At 42.0% G+C, this 24,563-nt stretch overlaps 1 protein-coding gene across 3 annotated transcripts in view; it reads right to left on the bottom strand.

Annotated features, from left to right (window-relative positions):
• Positions 1 to 24,563, bottom strand: part of PARVA (parvin alpha) — a 90,594-nt gene that overhangs the window by 27,723 nt on the left and 38,308 nt on the right. For 2 of the 3 annotated variants that reach the window (XM_039537416.1, XM_039537414.1), the window contains exons 2-3: positions 1,066 to 1,155; positions 895 to 965 (exon numbers count right to left, since the gene is read on the bottom strand). In XM_039537416.1, coding sequence (XP_039393350.1) covers positions 895 to 965; positions 1,066 to 1,072 — 78 coding nt within the window. In that variant the 5' untranslated portion in view covers positions 1,073 to 1,155. Of the gene's footprint in view, positions 1 to 894; positions 966 to 1,065; positions 1,156 to 14,142; positions 14,206 to 24,563 lie in introns of those variants that run through there. The other variant, XM_039537415.1, reaches the window with a different exon arrangement.

Below are 24,563 nucleotides of genomic sequence, written 5' to 3' on the forward strand. Positions count from 1 at the left end.
CTTTGTCACTCACTCACTCACTCATGCCCGTCACCCCAGTCGGGGTATGGGCCGCCAACCACAGATCTCCAGAGTCCTTTATCCTGGGCCATTCGCTCTAGCTGGTTCCAGGTATAGCCCATTTTTTTTGCTATCAGCCTGAAGGTCGCATCGCCAGGTGTTTCTTGGATGGCCTCTTTTCCGCTTGCCTTGGGGGTTCCACCGCAGTGCCTGTTTGGTGATGTTAGTTGGCTGCTTGCGTAGTGTATGTCCTATCCAGCCCCACCTTCTCCTTCTGATTTCTTGTACCTCATCTAAAAATTGATACTTTACCTACTGAATTAGAACACGTGCTGTCGCATTTTGAGGTTCAACCCAAACCAGCAAGAACTTGTGTCACCACCTGCCCTGTAACTCTGGGTGCCTTAAATGCTGTGCTGCTGTGGCTCAGAGCCCAGACACTAACAGCCAGCAGACAAGTGTGCTCCACTTCCCTGAGTGTCTGTGTACTGTGAAGTCCTGGTTTAGTGCTTTGACCCCAGCAACCTGCCTACAACAAAGCAGTCCCACCCTGGCTTCTACTAACCTGAGTTACTACTTGCAAGGTGGCCCCAACACACTCCCAGTCCCAAATTTCCCCAAAACCGCCTGCTTGGTCTCCTGCATTTGTCTACTGGCTGTTGGCGTCAGGGCTGTGAGCCACAGCAGCAAAGCATTTAATCACCCAGAGATACAAGGCAGGCAGTGACACAAGCCTCACTGGTCTGGATTGAATCCCAGAATATCACATGTGCGCTGTTATTTGCTCGTACAGTATTCTGAAGTGTTCAGATGAAAGAAGTCAGGTAAAAGGAAAAAATAGTTTAGCTTTCTTTTTACAGTGAAATCTGAAAGTGTGTGCATGCTTTCCATTACCTTTATTAGCTCTTGTAATTTGGGGTCACTTCTTGAATTTGGATCAATCATTGTTCGGACTTCATTTTCCTCTATGAGTTTTAAAAAAAAGATATTACAAAAATTATACATTTATAACATTATAGTTTACATCAGGCTCTAATGTTAAGATGTAAAATTATTGTGAATTACCCAGCATTGTGTCCTCAGGGTCTAGTTCAAATGGAATTGGACTGAGAGGTAAATTAATGGCATTTATTCCTTCTTCCTGTAGTTCAGACACTAGAAAATGAAAAAGAATAGCTTGGTCAAATTTCAGTCCACTTTTGCTTACTATTTCTCTCCTGTTAACAGCTACTTTAATTATATTCATTTATTTATAAGAACATGAATCCATTGCCTAAGTGTCAGGGCAACAAAAATAAGAGGCACAATCCAACAAAACCTTACTCACATGAGTAGTTCTTACATGAGTAATTACACTGAGGTCAGTGGAACTACCAAGAAGAGTTTGCAGGATCAGGTTCACTCCTTGTCAAGTTTGAAAAGGCTCAGCTCACATTTCTTATGGTTAACTAACTGGTACTTAGCACTAACAAACCATCTGGGCTAAATGAAATAATCATTTCCACCAGCTACACTACTTTGATCTGTGATCTTTTCCAGTCTGATGGTGAAGCAGAATCAGGACAAGGTGCTCCTGAAGGTACATTCACAGTGCATTAAGAAACGGGGGGTGGCACTTTTCTCCCTGAATCAGTACTGATCCAGTGCCCCAACACTGTGCTGCTAAAGGTGTTGGCCCAGTTTCTGAGATGTACCCAAAGGGCACTGGACACAACTAGGAGAGAAACAGCAAATGATCCCTTTGCAGACCCTGGTCCTAGGGCTGGCCTGGTCACCAGCACAGTTTTGAACACGTCTGTTGCCAACATACCTCTAGGGGCTGTTTTACCAGCCAGAGATCACCAGGTTGCCACAATGCTCATGTCAAGATCCCCCTTTCCCCATACATGCTCCTGTGCCAGGGCACAGAGATGATAAAGGAGCATTACAACAATCCGAATCCACTGGAGGATTCCCTCAACACTGAAGGAATCATCCACCTACTGAATCAGCCAGATTTAGGTCTGCTTAGCTCCTGGGGACCACTGCAAATCAGATTAGATTTGGATGAGAAGTAACAAAGTCGTCAGCACCTGTGGTCATTAACTTTCCAATGCACTTTCATAAGAACAGCTTGTTACCCGGTTCTCCTGGCCAGAGTTTAATCTGGCTAATTTAATTCTACCTGCCTAAATTCCTCCTGAAGTTTCAACTGGACATAGCATTCCTTGTCCTAAACCAGGGATTGGCAACCTTTGGCATGCGGCCTACCAGGGTAAGCACCCTGGCGGGCCGGGTTGGTTCATTACCTGCTGCATCTGCAGGTTCAGCCGATCGCAGCTCCCATTGGCCTCGAGGGCTGCAGGAAGCAGTGCGGGCCGAGTGGGAGCCGCAATCGGCCGAACCTGCGGACACGGCAGGTAAACAAACTGTGGGCCATGTGCCAGAGGTTGCTAATCCCTGTCCTAAACTAATGCGTAGAATTTATGTTCACGGACAGAGTTGTCATCTTCCACTTCAGGGGTGGCACATTCCAGCTGTGGTCAGTTCAGTTTAAAAAAAAAAGCAATGGGGGCGTGGGAGAGACAGATAACAGTCAAGAGGTCCCAAATTCTACTCCCAGCCCTGCACTGGGTCTGTGGCCTTGGGCAAATAATTTCACCATTCTGCCTCAACTTCCTGGGTACAATGGAGCTAAGAATACTTACCTACTGACTTCACAGGGAGATTGTGAGCATTGATTTGAAAACATTTATAAAGTGCAAGTTCTGTATTATTATTGCGCTATCATTTGGGAAATGTTTTGGGGCCCTTTGGAGGAATGGTACTATATGCATAGGACAGGGGTCCCCAACGCGGTGCCCGTGGGCATCATGGCACCTGCGGGGGCATCTAAATGCACCTGCATCCTGGCCGGTGGTCGAGCATCCGCCAAAATGCCGCCGAATTTCTGTGGCATTTCGGCAGCAACGCCTCTTGATGATGCTGCTTGCTGCAGAAATTCGGCGGCATTTCAGCAGATGCTCGACCGCCGCCACTGTCCTTTGTCTGGCGCCCGCCAGACGAAAAGGTTGGGGACTACTGGCATAGACAGTACTAAAAAGGCCATAGCAATGATGACAGTTGCAATACTTATTAATCTAAAGTGCACAAAAGGAACTTAGAAGAAGCAGACATCTTTAATATTAAAATAGTAACTGTGCTCCATACAGTTACCCTGCTTGTATGTGTGTGCGTTATATTTTACACAAATATAGAGTGGCTCTGAGTGGCTACTTTAACAGTAAAATAATGTGGACAATAATAGTTCCTTGGATTATGGATATTGTCTGAAACTGAAGGCTGAGAACAATGGACCAATCTGATTTCTCATGTGACTCCACTGAATTTAGAGGAATTACACCAAGGCTGATTTTGACACTTCATGCACAATCTCGGTAATTGTTTATACATAAAGGCAATTGTTTTTTTAACTGCTCACGTCCCACTGGAGACAATCACTATTGGTTTTATTATCCCATTTGATTTTTATGTTCTAAGGTCTTTACAGGAATAAAAACTTCAGTGAATAAAAGTCTTCCACAAGAGATCTCTGTGTACTGAAATCTTTATGCCCATGAAGGATTTCAGCACACTGGTTTCTAGGTAGAAAACTTTATTCACATACATTCTGATAAGGGTGTATAGTGAATAAAATCTGCTAAAGCCAGCTGGCTCCGCTGATCCCTGGCTTCCCCTCCCAGAGCAGCTGGCTGACTAGAGGAAGCAGCTAGTTTCTCTTCCTAGCAGGACACAGACGGGGAAACAATTGAGAAGTCCTCTCCCCATCAGGAGACAGTGGCAGAGCTGGCTGATTCCTCATCCAGGAGACTGGGTACACTAGTGCAGGGGTTCTCAAACTGGGTTCAGGGGGTCGCGAGGTTATTACTGGGGGGGGGGGTCGCGAGCTGTCAACCTCCACCCCAAATCCCGCTTTGCTCCAGCATTTATAATGGTGTTAAATATATTAAAAAGTGTTTTTAATTTATAAGGGGGGGGGTCGCACTCAGAGGCTTGCTATGTGAAAGGGGTCACCAGAACAAAAGTCTGAGAACCCCTGCACTAGAGCCATATGAGGCAGACTTTTTAACATCTGTAGGTCCAGTGCTGCACTGCAATATGGTATCAGAGTCTCAGGAAGGCAAGAGTAACCCCCATTCAAACAAACAAATAAAAACCCCAGCTAATTTTAGTCATATGGCTGATGTCCAACCAATTTAATTATGAATAAAATCTGTATGATTTGGTAATTAACTTCAATGAAGACAGGATTTCACTGATAGGCACCGATCCTGCATATGCAATTGAGTAATCCCATTGAACTCAATGACACTATTCACATGCTAAAATTACTCAGATATGTTGTAAATTTGCAATCTTGAGGCTATAGTGTATACCCGCACATGAAATGTGACTCGTCTCTCACTTGTATTGGTTATACACAAGTCAGGGCCGGCTCCAGACCCCAGCACGCCAAGCGCGCGCTTGGGGCGGCGTCCCGCGGGAGGGCGGCAGGCGGCTCCGGTGGACCTCCCGCAGGCATGCCTGCGGATGGTCCGTTGGTCCCGCGGCTTTGGTGGAGCATCCGCAGGCGTGCCTGAGGGAGGTCCACCGCAGCCGCGGGACCGGCGACCGCTTGGGACAGCGGAAATCCTAGAGCCACCCCTGACACAAGTGTAATTCCAATGACAATGAAGTTACACACACACAAACATATATAATTAATATTGAAATGACCATTAAAAAAGGTACATACCATGTCAGGTTGTGTGTGCTGAGAGCGAAATGTATTGCATAATATAGCAATGGGGTTTCTAAGAATTTCCATTACAGACCACTACTATATGTTTAGGAGATTATAGCTCAACACAAGAATTCGATTTAGGTTATGGCTTTGCATACCACATAACATTTCAGCAGAGGCGTCCATTTTAAAATTGTATTTTATTAATTTATGTGTTTTAATTAATTTTCATAAAGAATCACTAAAGTAGCTCTAGTACTTTAACAAAAACAGAGGCACGCAGGTTTGAGGGAACTTTTGTGATTTAATAGTGACATTTCACAAGTAAATTAGCCCAATGTCCTGTAGCATTGTGAGGAAGAAATTAAACCAGAGGAGAGACTGGGGTTTAGAAATGAGATGCTGCTTATGAACAGTGAGGTTCTGGGTTTTTTTTAAAGTGTAAAGATTTTTATTACATTCTTAAATACACAGACCTGATTCTCTGACACAAAACAGCTGAGTTATGCCACCCTACTGGTGCAACACTGCTCTAAAGCCACTGGATCTGACCACTAGAAGATTTCTGCCCCCACTCCTCCCAGTCCCATGGCAAAGGAGGCCTGGCTGAAGAAAAGAGACCACAACTCAGGCACCCTGCTCTGCAGCAATACCCAGCTGCCAGAATGGCCCATTGGGATCTTTGACAGCTGGGCTAAAGTAGAACACATCCACCAGGTTCTGCTATTTTACATTGGAGACTGGCTGAGTCATTGGATCAGCATCAGGGCATGAGTGCAAAATGCATATCTGCAATGCTGCCTCCTCTGCTGTGGTGATTGCTGCCCAACTGCAGCCATGGATCTAGGCTATCATGGGCTAATTCTCCTCTCAGTTACATTAATGTAAAAATCAGGAGTAACTCTATTGACTTCAATGGATTTATGCCAGTTTTATACTTGTGTAACTAGGAGGAGATTCAGTCCCTATATTCACAAAGTTGCTTATATGGTCATTGTGCTGGGTGGAGGTCAGGGTTGAATTTACCGCTGCTGTGAGATCCCTGGAGTCAGTGGAGTTAACTTGGCCCAGAGAAATCTCTTCTCATACTGACAGTTTGCAATTTCCCAGTTCAAACTCCTGCTAAGGAATGGATAGTTTCCTCCTCAGTCTTATGATTATCCCCCATATGCCAAATTCCTTGCTAGAGTAAGTAGGCACTGCTCTACGGATTTCAGTGGTTCATCAGTTGCCTCCAATTATGCCCACAGTGATTTTGGCCCCAGACCTGTGGAGCCCAATGGCTTATATCAACAGCAGCCATCGCAGCTATTTACAGCTGGATAGAGTTCTTAACAGTTTAGAAAATCTAGCATTAGAAGGTCATAAACCTATGTTAACAAATCCACGTGAGTACTATGAGCCAAATTTTACCCTTTGATGCATGTATCCAACTGCCATTGAAATCAGTGGAAGCTGATGAGCACATATGAAAGTGGAGTACTCCCCGCACAGTTTAAATTGGCTTAATTCCTCTAATACATGCACCCTGTTGCTCCACACAGCATTTATTAGACAGTTTCATTTGGAGTTTTATGTATTTATTTTCTCTGTCGAAAGCATTACACTGTTCTGTTTAGTATGAAGGGTTTTATGGTATTCAGACTTGAAGTCAAACTTCTCTTACAATATAATATAACTGAGCTCAGAAATGCGATGTTATTTGATATGCTCTCTGTGGTTTGATATACAGTACATGCTACAAAAGAATCACAGAACAAATATGTCATGAGGTAGCATTAAAAGTGTTCTCCTCTGTATGCTGCAGCTCTTTCTTTCCACAGTGTTACTGATTCTGCACTTACAAAATTAAATCAAGTGTCACAAGAACAAAGGCTGGATTCTGGGAGTGTGCCACTGACTTTGCTGGGAGTAGGTTTGGACGCTAATGTTTGAAGAGCTAATGTTGGAAGGGTTAGTACAACATTGCCAACCTCAAGTGTTCAAAATCATAAGTCAGGTCCCAAACAGTCATGAGGGTGTTGTTTTTTTTTAAATAAATAAATTTGGGGTTCTTTTTATTTGCTTTCTAGGGTTTGTGCTTTCAGGGTTCACATTTTCAAGCTTCCCTCTGTAATTATGAGGGCTAGAAATGTACTTTTATTTTCTTGACGAAAGCTGAGATTCGGCTGCCTTCACATGATTCCAGAAACTGGGGCTTTATGAAAAAATACCCCAGTAGTAATCATGAGAGTTGGCAACACTGTCAGAGTTCATTCATACTCAGGCTGGTTAGGGGCCTCATATGCAGCATGCCTATCTCAAACTATTCTTGCTTGTTGTAGGAATAATTCAAACACAGTTAGCTGCACAGTTGCCACTGCCAGACTCAGGGTTGCATAGACACCCACATACCAAACACGTATGTACCAAATATACACCCTGAGCCCTAAGCTCCATCCTTAAACTAGAGATGGTCAGAAAACCAGTCAAGTAATTTCAGCTTTTCATGGGAAAGAGGTAAATAAATCAAAATGAAAATGTTCGTTTCATTTCAACTTAAAATGTCATTTTGCTTTGGTTTTTGGAAATCAAAAACATTTTGTTTTCCATTTTTGGAGTTTCCTCCTTATCCCCCTTTCCTCTCTTTTTTGGTTTGGAACAAAGTAAGAAAGTAGAGAAAATGGGAGGTAAACCTATTTTCTCACTGTTTTCTGATCTTTTTTTCCAGTTGAAAAACAGTAAAAGTAAAAAACTTGGTTTTCCCCCACTTTCTCATAGTTTCTTTTTTAAAAACCTTCTCCACTCTTAAATTAACAAAGGGAGAGAAGGGTGAGAAAACCACCCCCGGAAAATCCCTGAAGTCTGCAGGAGAGCCAAAATTAGATGGCTCATTTTGCCCTCATATTCTCCCTGCTGATGTGCAGGTTTTCTGGGGAGCATCTATGGCCCTAGGGGCTTGATCCTGTAAACACCTGTGCATGGGAACAGCTTTGCTCATCTGAGCCATTCCATTGACTTCAAAGTCTTTGCTGGATCAGGCACTAAGAATGCAGGTTTAATTTTTTTTTGTTGAAGACTAACAAGTGATAAACAGTCTCGGTCAGATCCTCATCTGGTGTAAATCAACATAGCTCCACTGAAATCTATGAGGGTACACCGATTTACATCAGGTGAGGGCCTAGCCCAACAGAGGCCTAATTTTCCTCTCACGTACTCTAGTTTTACACTGATGTAATTCTACTGAAGAGTTACCCCTGACTTACACTGGTGTGAGAGAAGATCTAGACTCACTAATGGGGAGGAGAGAGAGAGAGAGAGAGACGGCATATTTTCAAAATGCCAAAATTAATATTTACAAATTATACTGTTTGTTCAAGCAAACTGGTATAATTTGTTTGTGGATCATTCAAAACATTACATTCTATCAGTACAGGGACACACTATCGACCCATACAGGGAAAAGAAAAGAACAATCTAAAATGTTATCCATACAAGAAATTTAGGTGCTAATTCACTTGATATATATATTTTGGCAGCTCAACCTTAATTCGGAGACAAAAGAAACCCCCACAAAAGACAGTAAGTGTACAATGAATCCACATTACATATGGTACTGAAATGATGCAGTGAATATGTAGATGTTTACAAGTTAGCAGAGTATGACATGGCATCCACCAGAAATTTGATATTCACAGCATAAGCATACACAAAGGGGCCTTTTTATATGGGGATCGTGGTCAAAAGTGTTTTCAGAACATGAACCTTAAGTTGTAAATGTTACTCCCCATTCATTCTCAAAGACATAATAAATGAGGGAAGAAAAGCAGACATATATTTGCAGTTGAAAATGTTTTTCAGGAAATGATATGCACAGGAATATCATTCTCATTCCATTAACTGCTGACTCCAAGCCAACCATTTGTAAAAGTAAATATGCAAACTGGGCTACAACAATGTGTCTCACTTTAATGTTCCTGCATTAATAACCACTCTCTAAAAAGGATCCATTTTCTTTGGATGTTTAATTTCTCCATTAAACAAAACCTAGCAGAAAAGACGTGTGGGTGTTGGGGGAGGGAATCCTACAATTTAATTCTCTTGTATATAGTACAAATTAATTGAACTTTTCTTAGATGTCTAAAGCTATTCAGTGGTACTTAAATACTTTGTTTGCTGGTATCTGACTTCCCCCATGCAATAAATAGAAAAAACACAGATTACACATCATGAATAGGAGAACTTATGAAGGATCAAAGGACTCCTTACCAAATCCCTTGTACTTTTCCTTAAGCATATGACACTCAGCCCCACTAAACTTTGCATGCTTCCAAATTTCTGTTTGGGATAAAGAACCCTTCAGCATTCCCTTGTGATTTATAACAGGTAAGAAATGATGCAGTGTCAATCTAATGTAGGTGCCAATGATTCCATTCATTCCTTTGGAGTCTCTCAACACATCTATTAAAACATGTCATCTCACGTATGGGTTTTCAATATTCTTGAAAAAAAATGTGAGGTGGGGTAGGGAAGACAGGTAGATAAGAATCCAAATTACTTTTTAATTCCCCCGCAGAAGGACAAATAGTACCAATCAGAAATTTTACGACTGCTCCAGATTTCTATCAGAACATACCATGACTAATAAAGTGTCTGGTCTAGATGGAAGCTCCTGGAAATAGCCTCAATTTTTAATGCCTTGTTGGCTCTTACGCAATTCAGCAGTGGCAGGGGACAGCTGTAAGTTATTATTTGGTCTGCTAGTGATACCACTGCATGAAAAATGAATGTCATCATCGAGACAAATCTACTGCCAAGTAGGACTTATAGTTCTCACTATGCTGCACGCCATATCCACTCAGAACTTCATGGTGACAGCAATGATAGAACTCACATACGCTCCCCATAAGCATAGGCTTCTACCACTTGAGCTAAAAGAAAATCTCAGGTAGCCGCCTGCAGTACAGAGTCATAAACAGAGACACGAGCAGCCAATAGATTCCAGCCAATAGAAGGCAGCCAGTTCATTACACTATTTGGTTTCCAAAAACCGAGTTAAATGGGGGGAGAGGAGGGGAAGAGTTTATTTTATGGGATTGATTTTCCTCTAATGTTCACTGAATTACCAAGCAATTTATCCAACATCAACAAGAAGCGTTCATGCAGAAAAGACAAAACCAAAGATTTGTTCCAAGAAGTCTTTTCCAGTTCAAAAAGTTCTGTCTATTCCTCAGAGAAATCACAAAAATAGTTCTCAGGAATGTAAGGGCACACATTTGTTCTACTAGTAGCGTGACAATGATTTGCTGAATCTCTTGCTCATTTCTCCTTGTGTACACAAGCTTTGTTTTTTGAAGGAGAAAAAGTAATGTTAACCCTACTGTATTCCCATCATCTGCCTCACTTTTTTTTCCAAGTGGATTTAGGGAAATGATTGCATATATATTACATTTGCAAGGGAACTAAAGTTCCTTTCCCAAGACAAACACATAGTGTATGCACAAAACAGTACTGTAGTTCTGAAATTGCAGCTCCTGGAGCTGCTTCTTTCATAATAGACAAACATCTGGTGGTCTTCAAGAAACGTCTTTTCTTGACAGAAGACCAGGAGTTATGTAGACCTTCCAGATATTTTTACAACCAATGGGAACAAAACAAATAAACTTTTCTGCCATGAGGGTCTTCAAGTTCTTCTCCTTTGTGATTTCTTTAGTATAAAGTTAACCATGATAAAACAGGTGGATGATACCAAACGGGAAGAGTCTCAAACTCAAAGGAAGACAGGATCAATGTGACCTGGAGAGATTAGAACAGAGAAGGATACAGCAGACAGGTATGATTAATTATTAGTAGCCTGCTTCACATGCGCATATCCTTCACTTGTCCTGCATCTAGTTAAATATCTAACTGGGGTCTCACATTTCAGCAATATGATCACCTTAAATGGGCACACCATTAGTGGACTTATCTTGTGCATCCAGTTTTAAAAATCACTTTACATGCATTTAAATTTTTGTAAAATGTAATATTTTTGTGTAATCTCCTGTGACCTGCCTGCTCTCTACAATTCTCTGGAGAGTCAGGAGCTACAGTTTGGGAATCATGATCTCAGACAAGCCACTGTGGTTAAAGATACTGAATTAACTGCCGTGTGCTGATGGGAAGAATATATGTATTGGTCTCTTCCTTCTCATTCTTCTCAGGGTAATTCAATATGAGATCCTGCCTAACAAGTTAGTTCCTGTTTCAAGATTCTTAGTTCAGGCAACTGGTGACTTTTCTTCCACCCCACTGCCACTTATTCTTATTTACATAGCCTAAGTGCTTCAGGAATTCCCAATTTGATTTTTTATTTTCTTACAGTCAGCAGGTTCTATAACCCATTAACAATTTCTGAATCAACTAGACTTTAGGATTCTGTTTTGTAATTTACTGCTTCAAGAAAAGTATACGTCTACATGTTTTAATGTGAGAGAGATAACATGGAGTATCTATCAAAGTATGTTCATTTTAAGGCCCAGAAACATTGACAGTGGAAAGCCATTGGAAACCTGTATGTTGATAAGCCAAAGACAGATTATAAGCAATTATTACTGTAGCTTCATTGTTGAGAGGCCATGCTGCCTAGTGGTTAAGGCAATGTACAGGGAGTACATTGGGCTCTATTCTTCTTTGCAGCATTGGACATCTTTACTCTTCCGCAGAAGAATCATAATACTACTTACCTTTGGCACAGTGCTGTCATGAGGCTCAGTTGATGTGTGTAAAGTTAGAGCATTCAGTTCCTTTAATGAATGGTGCTGCATTAGTGCAAGATGTTGTTAAGAGTAGTATACAGGAAGTATGTAACTTAAAATGTAAAAAAAGTTGGAGCATGTGTTAAAAGATGATGATACAGAAATATCTCTAGTAAGGACTCAATTGCTTTATACACCTGACAAGGCCAAGAATGCCTCATTTTCAGTTGCCTTTTTGGTGCACTTTGTGAAGAAATCCAAAGTTTGTAAAAACTCATAAGAGAAAGCAGCATGTCAGAACCAAGCTAGAATCTCATTAGCTGGGAATTTCCCTGGCACAGAGGAGCCCTCATCCAGCATAGCTCCCACCTTTGTTGTTCACAAGTTAAGGAGCATTTCAGGGATTGGAAGGGCATGGCGGGAGCACATTAGAGCTCTGGCAATTCCTGGCTAGTGGAAACCCCTTGAGGGCCTAGTCACATGACATAGATTAGAACAGCCCAGATGCTCTCTAATTTATGCCCCAGCTGTAGAACCAGCTCCAGAAATCAGGGAGCCTCAGCTGGATCTTTTGTGTCCCCCTCCTTCACAGCTATACCTAATGTGTACTAGCCACAGCTGAGACTCTGGGCCAGCAGTTCTCAACCCTGCGGCACAATTAGCACACAGCTGCAGCCCAGCTCAGCTGTGTGCTAAAGGCTGGCCCACGTGCTAGGATTCGCCAGGTTCCCGGCTGCCTGGCGTGGCACAGTCAGGGGCCAAGGGTCGGGGCAGCCAGCCCACCCCGCAGGGGCGGAGGCCCGGGTCATGGCAGCTGGCCCTCTCCCAGGGTCCAGGGCTCCTAGCTGGCCCCGCAGGGTACAAGGCAGCCACATGGTGGACAGCCAGCCGCCCTCGAATGGCACAGGTCCAGGTTGCCACTTCCCTGCCACCCAGCCCCTGCAGCCCAGGTAGCACACTGTGGGCTGCCTAGGCAGCCCACAACGTGTAATAAGTTGAGAACCACTGCTCTGGGCCATTGTTACTCTTTTCAATCAGTAATAAGGTTTTTATGCTTTGCTTTTAAAATTAAACTGAAAATTTGAAAAGACGACTCTCAGAAAACTTGGAGGCAGAGAAAGGTGCAAGTGGCATGGCTGGGAAACCAATACAAGAGTCCAGGACCCTGGCCTGGGGAAACTGAGTTACTCTTCAATTAATATTCTTCCCATTTTAACCTCTCATCATTCTTTACCAAAGTTAATTAATTTAGCTTCAACACCCCAGGGAAGTGGGAAATTATTACTATGCCCCTTTTACAGATGGGAGAAAGTGATGCACAAAGAGATTAAGAGAGACATTCTGAGTTGGGTCAAGACTCAGCCTCCCTGTCTGTGGAGATAATCTGTACCTGTAGAAGGGAAACTGGGCGTTTAAAAATCTATCCCTAGTGACTTGCCTGTAGTCACACAGGAATAGCACCCAAACCTCGATTCCCATCCCAGTCCTATGCCATAATCACAAGACCATCCTACCTCCTACATCTCAGCTCTGGGAATTTTCATCATGCCCTATGAAACGCTCTTCATAAACCCTTCATAAATCCTCTTGTGCATTCCCAATCTGCAGTAATTTCTTTCTAAACCCAACCACCTGCTATAGCCTCCAGTTGCCTCTTCCCAGGGAAGTGGTGTACTGGTGTTATTTGTTTGAGTACAGTATTAGCATGTTGTTAAATTAGAAAACAAGTGGTACACAATATCAGCAACAGCATTATAGAAATAAACTTTATAGTGAACTGCACACACTGCACATACTTTGCTGTTGTTCTTTCCAACATACTGCCTGTTAAATGTACTTCACTCACACTCCTCAATATCCAGCTACTTTTTTCAACATCCAGAATATTAAGACTAATAGTAACTCTAGTGCAGATTCAAAGTTTTGCCACTTTGCACTGGGCACATGTTAAAATCTGAGTAAATAATCTTAAATGGATTTTCCTGTATAGCATTAACACAAATTCAAAGGTCTCCGAACATAATTTTTCAACTTGAAGATGTTAAAGCCATAAATATTGATGTAATTTCAATAGCAGCTTATTTAAACTGCTTTATGTACCAAAAGGGCTTGTGGATTGAAAACAACAATTACTTATAGCTATTCGTATTAAGAAATATTTAGTAAAGTGAAAATAATACAAAAAACTAAAGTACCCTCTTCCACACAACCCATCTGAAAATCCTCATATGAAACAAGCTTTTGACTAAATTAAACAATTTATCCCCATGTAGAAATTCAGACTCTGAACTTTATTTCACATTGGTTCAGATATTACTAAGAGCCTGATCCTGCGCTCACTGAAGTTAATAGTAACACTTGCATTGACCTTCAGTGGGTCTAGAATCGTGCCCTAGTTAATATCTCATATTGTAGGAATATTTTAGACCCAGAATAACATTTGAAATGAACAAACTACAATATTGTCTTCCACTGTTAACTGGTGGGAGCTTCACAGTGCAAAGTCTGACCAAGGCAACAGGACACTAACCACCCGCCCTCAATTTTAAAATATTAGAAAACAAAAATTAACCCCCCTTACAAAAGTATAAGTGCAGAAAGTAATACTCAGACACCATAGAAATCAACATGAAACACAATGAGGAGCAGCGTCGGATCTCCTACCTTTAGGGCAAAGGGCTCCACAGCCCATTGTACATTGTCCAAGTCACCCTCATTTTATCTGCACAAGGAGAACTAGCTGTCTGTAAGGTACTTCAAGTCCCTTTCCCTGTAGGCCCCCTTTTCGTTGCTGATCTGTGAAGCTGTATTCGTAGCTGTAGAGCTTGTTTTCCAACAGAAGGCTCCTGATACATCTCTCAGCTCAGTGCATCACTTCAGAACAAATGACGGACTGCCTATATAATTTAATATGATGCCACATGAGACTCATAGACCATCTGCAAAACAAACTAAATCTGCCTTTCGCAGCTTGGCAAGTTGTTGTCTGGAGAGCTAAGATGCAGCTTTGACTATATCTTTTGTTACCTGTCATATGATCGAATGAAAGACTCGAATGGCGTCTGTAAGGCATGTAATTTCATGCAATCTCAGAGTCCAGTTCTAATGCTGAATAACTGGTATTTTCCCCCATACAATTTTGGATAGAACCATAGTTATCCTAAAATGATGGGGTAGAGCAGAATGGAGACATGGCAACAGGAAATGAAACACCTTGGTTTTTGCCTGCGTTGGTTTTGAAAAATCAGAGGTGCAGAATGATAGAAAAACTAAAAATGGTTGAAGAGTGAAAATCAACATAAGCAGCCAAATCATTAAAATATATTTCCAGAATTGAGATGCAAGTGTAATATGGTACAAGGGAAGTTCAAACTCCACTCCTACCCACTGTGCCTCTTCTTCAGCTATAGGTCCTACTCCCACTGAAATACATGGTAAATCTCCAACAGGAGGAGGATCAGGCCCTAAAATGGAAACAGTCACACACAGAAAGTTGGAGGGCAAGGCGTGAGAATATGCATGAGACATCAACAGGACAGTAACACAACTGGGAAAGGAAAATATATAACCCTCTTCCCCTCTAGGGTGATTGTGGCTTAGTAGAGGACCAGATGAAATAATAATCAGTTTTGACTTGGTGTCAAAACTGAATTGCTATGAAGATATTAAAAAAGGAGCTGTAAAAGTTCCTGAATGCTTGTTTCCACTTGGAGCACAAGGAGGAAATGACACATGACTGGCTCCATTCTGAGCAGTAGAAAGTGGTTACCTTTCTAGTTTCCATTTAAACTTCATCAGAATTACCACTGCCAAAGTCATAAATGGACACTGCGGGGTGCTTCTTACTCAGGGTTATTCAGCTGCGCTACAAACCACCACTCACCCTTGGTCCTAGTTCTGAAGTGACCCATCATATTAAAAATACAATGTACTCTATAACGTTCTTGAATTGCACCCATCATGGTGTAGCCATGGTGGAGCTTTAGGTGGGGAACTTAACTCACATATGCTCCTTAATGAAAACACTGCGGTTGATGGGCTGTTCACTGAGCTCCAGCCTCCCTCCTGGAAGTTCTGCTGCTGTGTAGCCCTCTACAATAATGAGGGCTATTCACCTGGCATACTGTATCAGCACCCACTTCCTCACAGAGCAGGAAGGTGGGAATGCTGCCATGTTGAGCAACACCAGTTAATTGTGGAAAAAATTGGATGAAATACCAAAAGTTTTCTCGGTCTTTCATCTTTAAAACACTGCTTGTACCTACTGTAGTTCCAGGAGGACCCTGTCTAATGTACCTGGGTGTAGTTACAGTGGGCAAGAATGAGAGCTTTGTAATAACCAAAGTGGGGTTGTTTTCTGAGAGGGATAACATTTGCAGGAGTCTATTTAGTTAGGAAGTTTAGAATTCATGGTCTGAAGCACATGCTTGGGGGTGGGGAGCAAAGTTTTGTAAGAACACTCTCCTGTCAATCCATTTTTGCTTCCCACAAACAACTTCAAATAGAATTTCACTTCTACTTCCTGTAATCTAGAAGAAATTAATCATTTTATTAGTCTCAGATTCAGAAAATGTGCTTCCCCTTGCCCTAAGCAGAAATCACTGCAGAAAAGAACAGCATACTGGTGAGATGCTTTGGGCCTAGGCTTCCCAAACTGTCATAAAGGGTTGATCTTCAGCCCCACAATTTTCAGCTTTATGAAAATAGGAAGTTTAGCAAAGGGAGGAGGGAAATCTTTTTCAAGTGGTTTTGGCCATCAATATAGAAAACAATTTAAAGTCAACGTGATACTGATAGCTTAATTTGTGAAAATGGATAAATACCATATCTGCCACATAGCACATTAACCCCTGTAACAAATAAATACAGAAATAGCACTGCAATGCTTGGTTAAAAGGTTTTGGTTCAGAGAGGAGGAAATTTAATTAAAGCATGTAATGTCAATTACTGTCATTTGTAATTGTATTATGCCTCCCTAGAAATAAGGCAGACACAGAATTCTAAAGTTACCTGCATGTTTGATGTAAATGAGATAAAATTATCTAGGTCCTGAGAAAATCCAGATAGTAGTAGAAAAAATGCATGTTTGTCTAACCTCATTTGTCATAAAATTTAATGATTTATGGACCATCTTTAAATTGCTGATTATATGAGAAGTGATGTGCTTCCAGTTTAAACAGATAAGCCAACAAACCCAGCATTTGGCTTCAGAAATTTGTGTTTAAAAACATGATGTTATGCCAGGATATTTTAAAAATACTAAGTCAAATTCTGTTACATCAATTTGCACAAGTAAATAATTTGGCCTTCTGTTTATATTAATAAAATCTATCAAAAAATTACAGGGCCTGATCCTGGATGCTGTTCTTTCTTCTGTGCTCTACCCTGTACTAAATGGACAGTGAGCTAGTTGTGTGCAGGGAAATCCCCCAGTAACAAAGCCAGAGTAGTCAGCTCTGCATCACCACCTCTCCCTGCACACTACGCATAAGAGGAATCAGTATCTAGTCCAGGGATGGCCAACCTGTGGCTTTGGAGCCACATGCGGCTCTTCAGAAGTTAATTTGGCTCCTTGTATAGGCACCAACTCCCAGGCTGGAGCTACAGGCTCCAACTTTCCAATGTGCCGGGGAGTGCTCGTTGCTCAACCCCTGGCTCTGTCACAGGCCCTGCCCCCACCTTCACCCCTTCCCACCCCCTCCTCTGACCTGCAGTGCCCTTGCTCCTCCCCCCAGAGCCTCCTGAACGCCATGAAGCAGCTGATTGGGAGGTGTGGGGAGGGAGGGGGAGGTGCTGATCAGCGGAGCTTCTGGTGGGTGGGAGGTGCTGGGAGTGGGGAGGGAGGGGAAGATGGTGAGGGGACTGCTGACGTATTACTGTGGCTCTTTGGCAATGTACACTGGTAAATTCTGGCTCCTTCTCAGACTCAGGTTGGCCACCCCGGATCTATACCTAGCTGTTATACAGCACTTTTTCATCCATAGATCTCAAAGAAAGTCAAAGTACCATTATTGCCATTTTACAGATGGAGAAACTGAAACACAGAGTGGTGAAAGGACTTGCCCAAGGCCACCCAAAACACCACTGGTACAGGCAGGAACTGAACCCCAGTCCATTGCCCTCGCCACTAGGCCACACTATCTGTCTCACTAGTTCGTGGAAGATACTGCAAGTGAACGTTAAAAAGCTTTGAGGTTTCTCTAATTTTTATTAGGAGCCCTGCAACTTGCCATCAGGACTGAAGGGTGAAAAACTGATGGAAAGTCCCCCATACTCTACCACTCCCAGGCATCCCTACAGCTGCACCCTGGAGAACGATACTTTCCTTAGCACTATACTATTGTGAAGCGTGGTATTTAAAACACAACAGAATAACATAAGAGAAGCTGCTGTTGTTTTTAAACTAAAAGCCGGTCAGGCTATTTCTTATAGTCTCTAAGTCCCATACCTGTATTGTGTCTGTCAAACTCCCCTTTGGGCATTTTAAGCATGCATAAATCACAAAAAGATGCAGATTCACTTAAAAATATCTGAATCTAATCTACTTGAATGGAAAAAGACAGGAATCTTGTCAAAGGGGAAAAAAGAACACATACTGTATAAATAAGGAGAAGCAAGAGGCTAAAATGACCCTTTCATAAAGAAAGCTGCCTCAATGGTCTCATAGACCCTGCTCTGCTGACAGTACAGTGTTGTGCCCTCTAGCACCAGGGCCGTCCGGGGGGGGGGGGCAAGTGGGGTAATTTGCCCCAGGCCCCGGGCCCCACAGGGGCCCCCACGAGAGTTTTTCTGGGCCCCTGGAGCAGGGTCCTTCACTCGCTCCGGGGGCCCCAGAAAACTCTTGCGGGGCCTGGGCCCCCAGAGCTTCTTCCGCTCCGGGTCTTTGGCAGCGGGGGGTCCTTTGGGTGGAAGGACACCCCCCTCCCTGCCGCCAAATTACCGCCGAAGCGGGACCCGCCTGCCAAAGTGCCAGGTCTTCTCCGGTAATTTGGCGCCCCCGCCACAGGTCTTCAGGGCACTTCGGCGGCAGGGGGCCCCCACTTTGGCAGTAATTCGGCGGTGGGGGGGTCCTTCCGCTCCGGGACCCACTGCCGAAGACCCCAGGCCCCCTGAATCCTCTGGGCGGCCCTGTCTAGCACCACACCCTGGAACATCTCTTCTTGCTGGTAACATATCCCCTCTCCCAGGGAGGGTGGGGGAGCAGATGGTGTAAAACCTGCCATGGTGGTTTTATGAGTTCCAGTAGGGTTGGTTTAAAGTCATTTTGCACCATTCTAGCAGCCAGTGCAAAGGGCCCTTACGCGTGGTCAAGAATCTGGCCTAGAAAACACGACGCGCTAGACATTCAAAATTCTCTTCGCAATAGCTAGGAGTGAAAGTAGAGGGAAGCATTTTCAAAAGCTCTCAACAAAACTCAGATTTCAATGGGAGAAAAATCAGGCCAACACTGAGGGCTTTGGAAAAACCCATTTTCACCGGGAATCTTAAGAGGGAGTAAAATCCACGCATGAATTGTGCTGAAACAGATTAGCATTTTGCAAAAAGGAGTGGACAGTTGTATTTTTAGAAGTGCAAATATAACAAATCTTCAAAGAAAATATAGGGAAAATGGCAAGTGTTACATTGGCAAGTAACATTCAAGCTCAGCAATTCTAGAGGACTGAAGCCCAGGACAGCAAACATTAAGAACAACAGATTGGCAATACTGGGTCAGACCAGCGTCCATCTAGCCCAGTATCCTGTCTTCCAACAGTGGCTGATGCCAGATACTTCAGAGGGAATGAAAAAAACACGGCAATTTATAGAGTAATCCATCCCCTATCGTCCAGTCCTGGTTTCTGGCAGTCAAAGGTGAAAGGACAATGGGTTGCATCCCTGATCATCTAGACTATTAGCCATTGATGGACCTATCCTCCATGAACTTACCTAATTATTTTTTAACCAAGTTATACTTTTGGCCTTCTCAACATCCCCTGCCAACAAGTTCCACAGGATGACTGCACACTCTTGCTGGAGTGATTTTTTTTTTTTATTTTAAACATCTGCTGCCTATTCATTTCATTGGGTGACCCCCTTCATTCTCAGGTTATATGAAGGAGTAAATAACACTTCCTTATTCACTTTCCCCACATCAGTCATGGTTTTATAGACCTTTATCATATCCCCCCTTATTCATCTCTTTTCTAAGATGAATGGTCCCAGTCTTTTTAATCTCTCCTCATATGGAAGCTGTTCCATACCCCTATTCATTTTTGTTGCTCTTCTCTGTATGTTTTTCCAATTCTAATTTTTTTTTAAGAGATGGGGCAATCAGAACTCCATGCAGTATTCAAGGTGTGGTATACCATGGATTTATATAGTGGCATTACGATATTTTGTGTTTTATTATCTATCCCTTTCTTAATGGTTCCTAACATTCTGTTAGCTTTTTTGACTGCTGCTGCAGAATGACCAGATGTTCAGAGAATTATCCGCAATGATTCCTAGATCTCTTTTTTGAGTGGTAAAAGGTGATTTTGTATGTGTAGTTGGGATTATGTTTTCCACTTTATATTTATCAACATTGAATTTCATCTGCCATTTTGTTGTCCAGTCACACAGTGAGCTTCCTTTGTAACACTTCGCAGTCAGCTTTGGACTTAATTATCTTGACTAATTTTGTATGATCTGCAAACTTAGCCCTATGAAAACTGACCAATTATTCCTACCCTTTATTTCCTATCTTGTAACCAGTTACTGATCCATGAGAGTACCTTCCATCTTATCCCATGATTGCTTACTCTGCTTAAGAGCCTTTGGTGAGAGACCTTGTCAAAGGCTTTCTGAAAAAGTCCAAGTACACTATATCCACTGGATCACTCTTATCTACGTTTGTTGATCCTCTCAAAGAATTCTAATAGTTTGGTGTTGCATGATTTCCCTTTACAAAAGCTGTGTTGACTCTTCCCCAACATAGCCCGTTCACCTATGTGTCTGATAATTCTGTTCTTTACTGTAGTTTCAACCAATTTGCTTGGTACTGAAGTTAGAGTTACCAGCCAGTAGCTGCCAGGATCATCTCTGGAGCCTTTTTAAAAAACTGGCATTACATTAGCTATTCACCACCCATCTGGTACAGAGGCTGATTTAAGGTTACATACCAAAGTTAGTAGTTCTCATATTTGAATTCTTTCATATTTCATATATTCTTTATATTCTTCAGAACTCTTGGGTGAATACCATCTGATTCTGGTGACTTTTTACTGTTTAATTTATCATTATATTGTCTAATGAAATAAATTACCACTAATACAACATGATTCACTCATATCAAAAATGACTTCAGATTAAGAGACGGACTCTCCGTGGGTTGGACAGACCCACAGCTATGTAATTGTTATTTGTTGTGCAAAGGTCCAAGTGTGAATAAATATATGACAAGACCACCAACTTTCATCTTGCAAGCAGCTTGGGGAGTCTAAACACAAAGGATGAAAGAATCACATTTGTTATTATATTTATATTCATGTCTTCAGGTGCCTTACATCCATAAAGATACTCCCGGGCCTTACCAAAAAATCTGCTCATAAGCTTTTCAACTTGAAATGCTCAACAATATAACTCCCCTCTCCAATCCAGTATCTCCCATTGCCTGCTATTAAATCAGGCCATATGCTGGTCTAAAGCTTGACTAACCAGATATACTTATATTGAGTAATGAAGTAGTTTAGAATTATCACTGTTTCATAGGTAAGGAAACTGAGGCACAAAGGGCTTGACTCTGACCTTACTAATGCCAGTGGAAAGGGAGAGAAACTACACTGAAGTCAACAAAGTTCCAATGGTGTAAAAATAATATGGAGATCAGAATCAGTCGTAAAGAGATCAACTGCCAGATACTGCCACCCTTACTCATATAAGTTGCATCTTCCTCCAGTGTTACAGTTCCTATTGATTTCAATGGGGCCACTTGCGAAGGAAGGTACTATTCAGTGAGAGTATGTCTAGCAGAATCTGGCACTAGGGAATTTGCTCAGTGTTAGAGATTATGACCTCACGTCCACAGGTGAAAAACTGCAGTGTAATTACTCCTGATTTACACCAGGGTGAGTAAGGTCATAATCAGGCTCAAGGTCTGTGTGACACAGCCAAGAATAGAGCTTAAGCCTCTTGACCCTCAGACTTGTACCTGAACAAGACCATCTTTCCTTTCTTGTTACTTTCTCTCTGCCTTCCCTTTGTCTCTTTGTCACTTAACTTGGACTCCAATTTCCTTCATCTCAGGTTCCTATCTGCGAAACTGCATTACATACTCCACTTCTTTTTTTGTTCGCTCTAGAATATTACCTAGCTGGCAATAAGTTTCCTGTGAGAGACTACTTTCCTGTCACACAGTAAGCAATTTACTCACAACCACTGTTCCCATACAGTTATGCACCTAGACAGTAAATTGGTTAGCAGTTGCATATGTCAGAGTTGCTACAGTTTTCTGGAAAATTGTATTACTTTGGTTAAATAAAAAAAGCTAACAGCAGCAGGAAAAAAAATCATAAAAATGTAGCCAAATTTGTTTCATCCTGCTTGCATCAGCAGATTTGGTCAATGACCTCTCTATATGAGTCATGCAAGAGCTTTAAAACTTACAGTGATTTATATATTCAGGATAGGAAGTTCAAGGCTTACATTTTTATTCCCTAACCATACATTATTTCTCTCTACACACAATTTCTTGATAATTACCTCTGCCCTGAAATATATAGGCATAATTTTTTCTGCTTCATGATGCATATTAACCAAAACCACTCATCTCAATAACAGTCTCTATGTTTTTGGCTGATGACAGCAGATGTGTAGGTTATTCCTGGAACCCTAGCTGGTGGATGCTTTCATTACAGTCTTAGTCATGGAAACAGGCTTCTACTAATAGTGGCATAGTTTGTGAAAAGGTAATTCTGAAAGGGAAAAAAAAAATCTTTTCATTTTTACAGGGTACCAAAAATAAAAAAGTATCTCTTTCCTCTATTCTACAATATTTTAAAAATAAAACAATACTACCACATAGCTCTTATCGTCAGCTGATCTCAAGACACCGTACAAAGGAAGGTAAGTATTATTATCCCTCTTTTACAGAAAGGAAAACTGACTAAGCAGTGAAGTGCCTTGCCCAAGAACACCCAGCAGGCGAGGGGCAGAGATCGAAACAGAACCCAGGTCTTCTTGAGTCCCAGTTCAGTGCGTTAGCCATAAGGTCACAGTGCCTCTCCAGAAGGGCTTGCATTCCCAAGCTTAAATTTAGAGTCGCAGAACTTTTGAAGAAGAAAAACCACCAGAATACAAGATAGAAACTAGTAAAACAAACAAGATAGAAACTACGAGTCATGTGCAGAGAGAATATTTTGTTTCCAGTTTGAGTAAAAACAAACACAAGTGGCTTTTTAGATTATGTGGTAAATATATATAATGCTGCTTTCCTTTCTACCAGACCTAGTGGTTAACTCTCACTAAGGCAACTCTGAATCAAGGATTACCTTGACTTTTGGAGAGTTATATAGATGCTTTATGGAGCCAATTTGGCTGTTTTCATAAGTTTATCATGCTTTTTAACTGATGCCGTGTACATTTGGGATTGGGGAAATAGAAGGATGACTCTATGATACACAGTATAAAACTTATACTTGTCCTAAGTATTTGAACACTGAACTCGAACCCCAAAAAGTTTTATGCCAGGGTTCAGAGCACAGAGCCCTTTTAAAGTTCAATAGGTACATTTAGTTCATTGAAAAAGTGAATGATTCAGTTCTGGAACCTCAAAGGCCCTATAAAAGCCCAAAAGAACATGTTTTGTAGAGAGCTGAGCTAAGAAAGTCATGTTTTTTATAAACCTTATAAGCTGGGGTTTGATTTTGTAAAACCAGAGGCGATTCAGATCTATTCCCATTTGGTCTGAACGACCATGTTTAGGGAGGAGGAGGTGAGAAATTAAAAAAAAGTATGACGCTTTGACCTATCACCCATAAAAAGCAAAGCAGGTATTCTTTGTTTTGGAAAGTCTCATTCATAGGTTTTGCCAGACCTGGTATGGGTCAGCTCCTGAGTTCTATTTTATTTAAACCATCAAAGTCTAGTATAAGGGTGTGGAGAAATGTTACCAGTTTGGACCCATCTCTAGTTTTAACATCGTTCCCTTTCCTTTGTGGACTAGGCATGAGGGAAGCAGGATGCCAGAGAATAAGGGAAAAAATTAAGCAATTCCCTTTACTATGACTCTGCTGTGCAGGTTATTATCTTTCTACCCCTCTAATTGAACAATTCTCTAGCAACAGAGTAAGTAATTACTGTGTTGATCTTCAGTGGTAACTGACTAAACCAGTGGTTCTCAAAATTTTGTACTGGTGACCCCTTTCACATAGCAAGCCTCTGAGTGCAACCCCCCCCCCCTTATAAATTAAAAACACTTTTTAATATATTTAACACCATTATAAATGCTGGAGGCAAAGCAGGGTTTGGGGTGGAGGCTAACAGCTCGCGACCCCCCATGTAAAAACCTCGTGACCCCCTGAGGGGTCCCGACCCCCAGTTTGAGAACCCCTGGACTAAGCCATCATACTGAGGGTATATCTTTCCCCTTTCCTTTCTGCCAGTCCTAGTATATTAAAATCCTTTCTATTGAGCGGTGTGATGATACTTATTGTGAACCCACCAGATGCTAGTGTCTACATGGCCTAGAAGCTAACACGCCTTCAGCACTTGCCCCTGAGCTTTGGTATACCTGGCATGCTACCAAATATCTGACAACGTTTGGTGTACTATAGCAATGGCCCCATAAGGCAGCACTAACTACAGTAATTCTCTATTCATCCTTTCACCTATCAGCTCTAGATAACGAAGGTGATTTATTTTCTTAGGTCTGTAGTCCACTAAAACTTTCCTGCACCCAATGGACCAGCAGGAGACTCCTATGGGCTGGGTGTAACAGAAAATTTCTCTCCTGCTGCCATTCTTCTGGAGCTACATGATTTTTTAAAAAAAATCAATTACCTACCAGGCATCCAGATTAAACTACAGGAACTTTGTGCCAACCCTTGCAAAACTCTGCTTTAAAATTC

The sequence above is a fragment of the Mauremys reevesii genome, linkage group 4 (assembly GCF_016161935.1).
Source record: "Mauremys reevesii isolate NIE-2019 linkage group 4, ASM1616193v1, whole genome shotgun sequence".
Lineage (NCBI taxonomy): Eukaryota > Metazoa > Chordata > Testudines > Geoemydidae > Mauremys > Mauremys reevesii.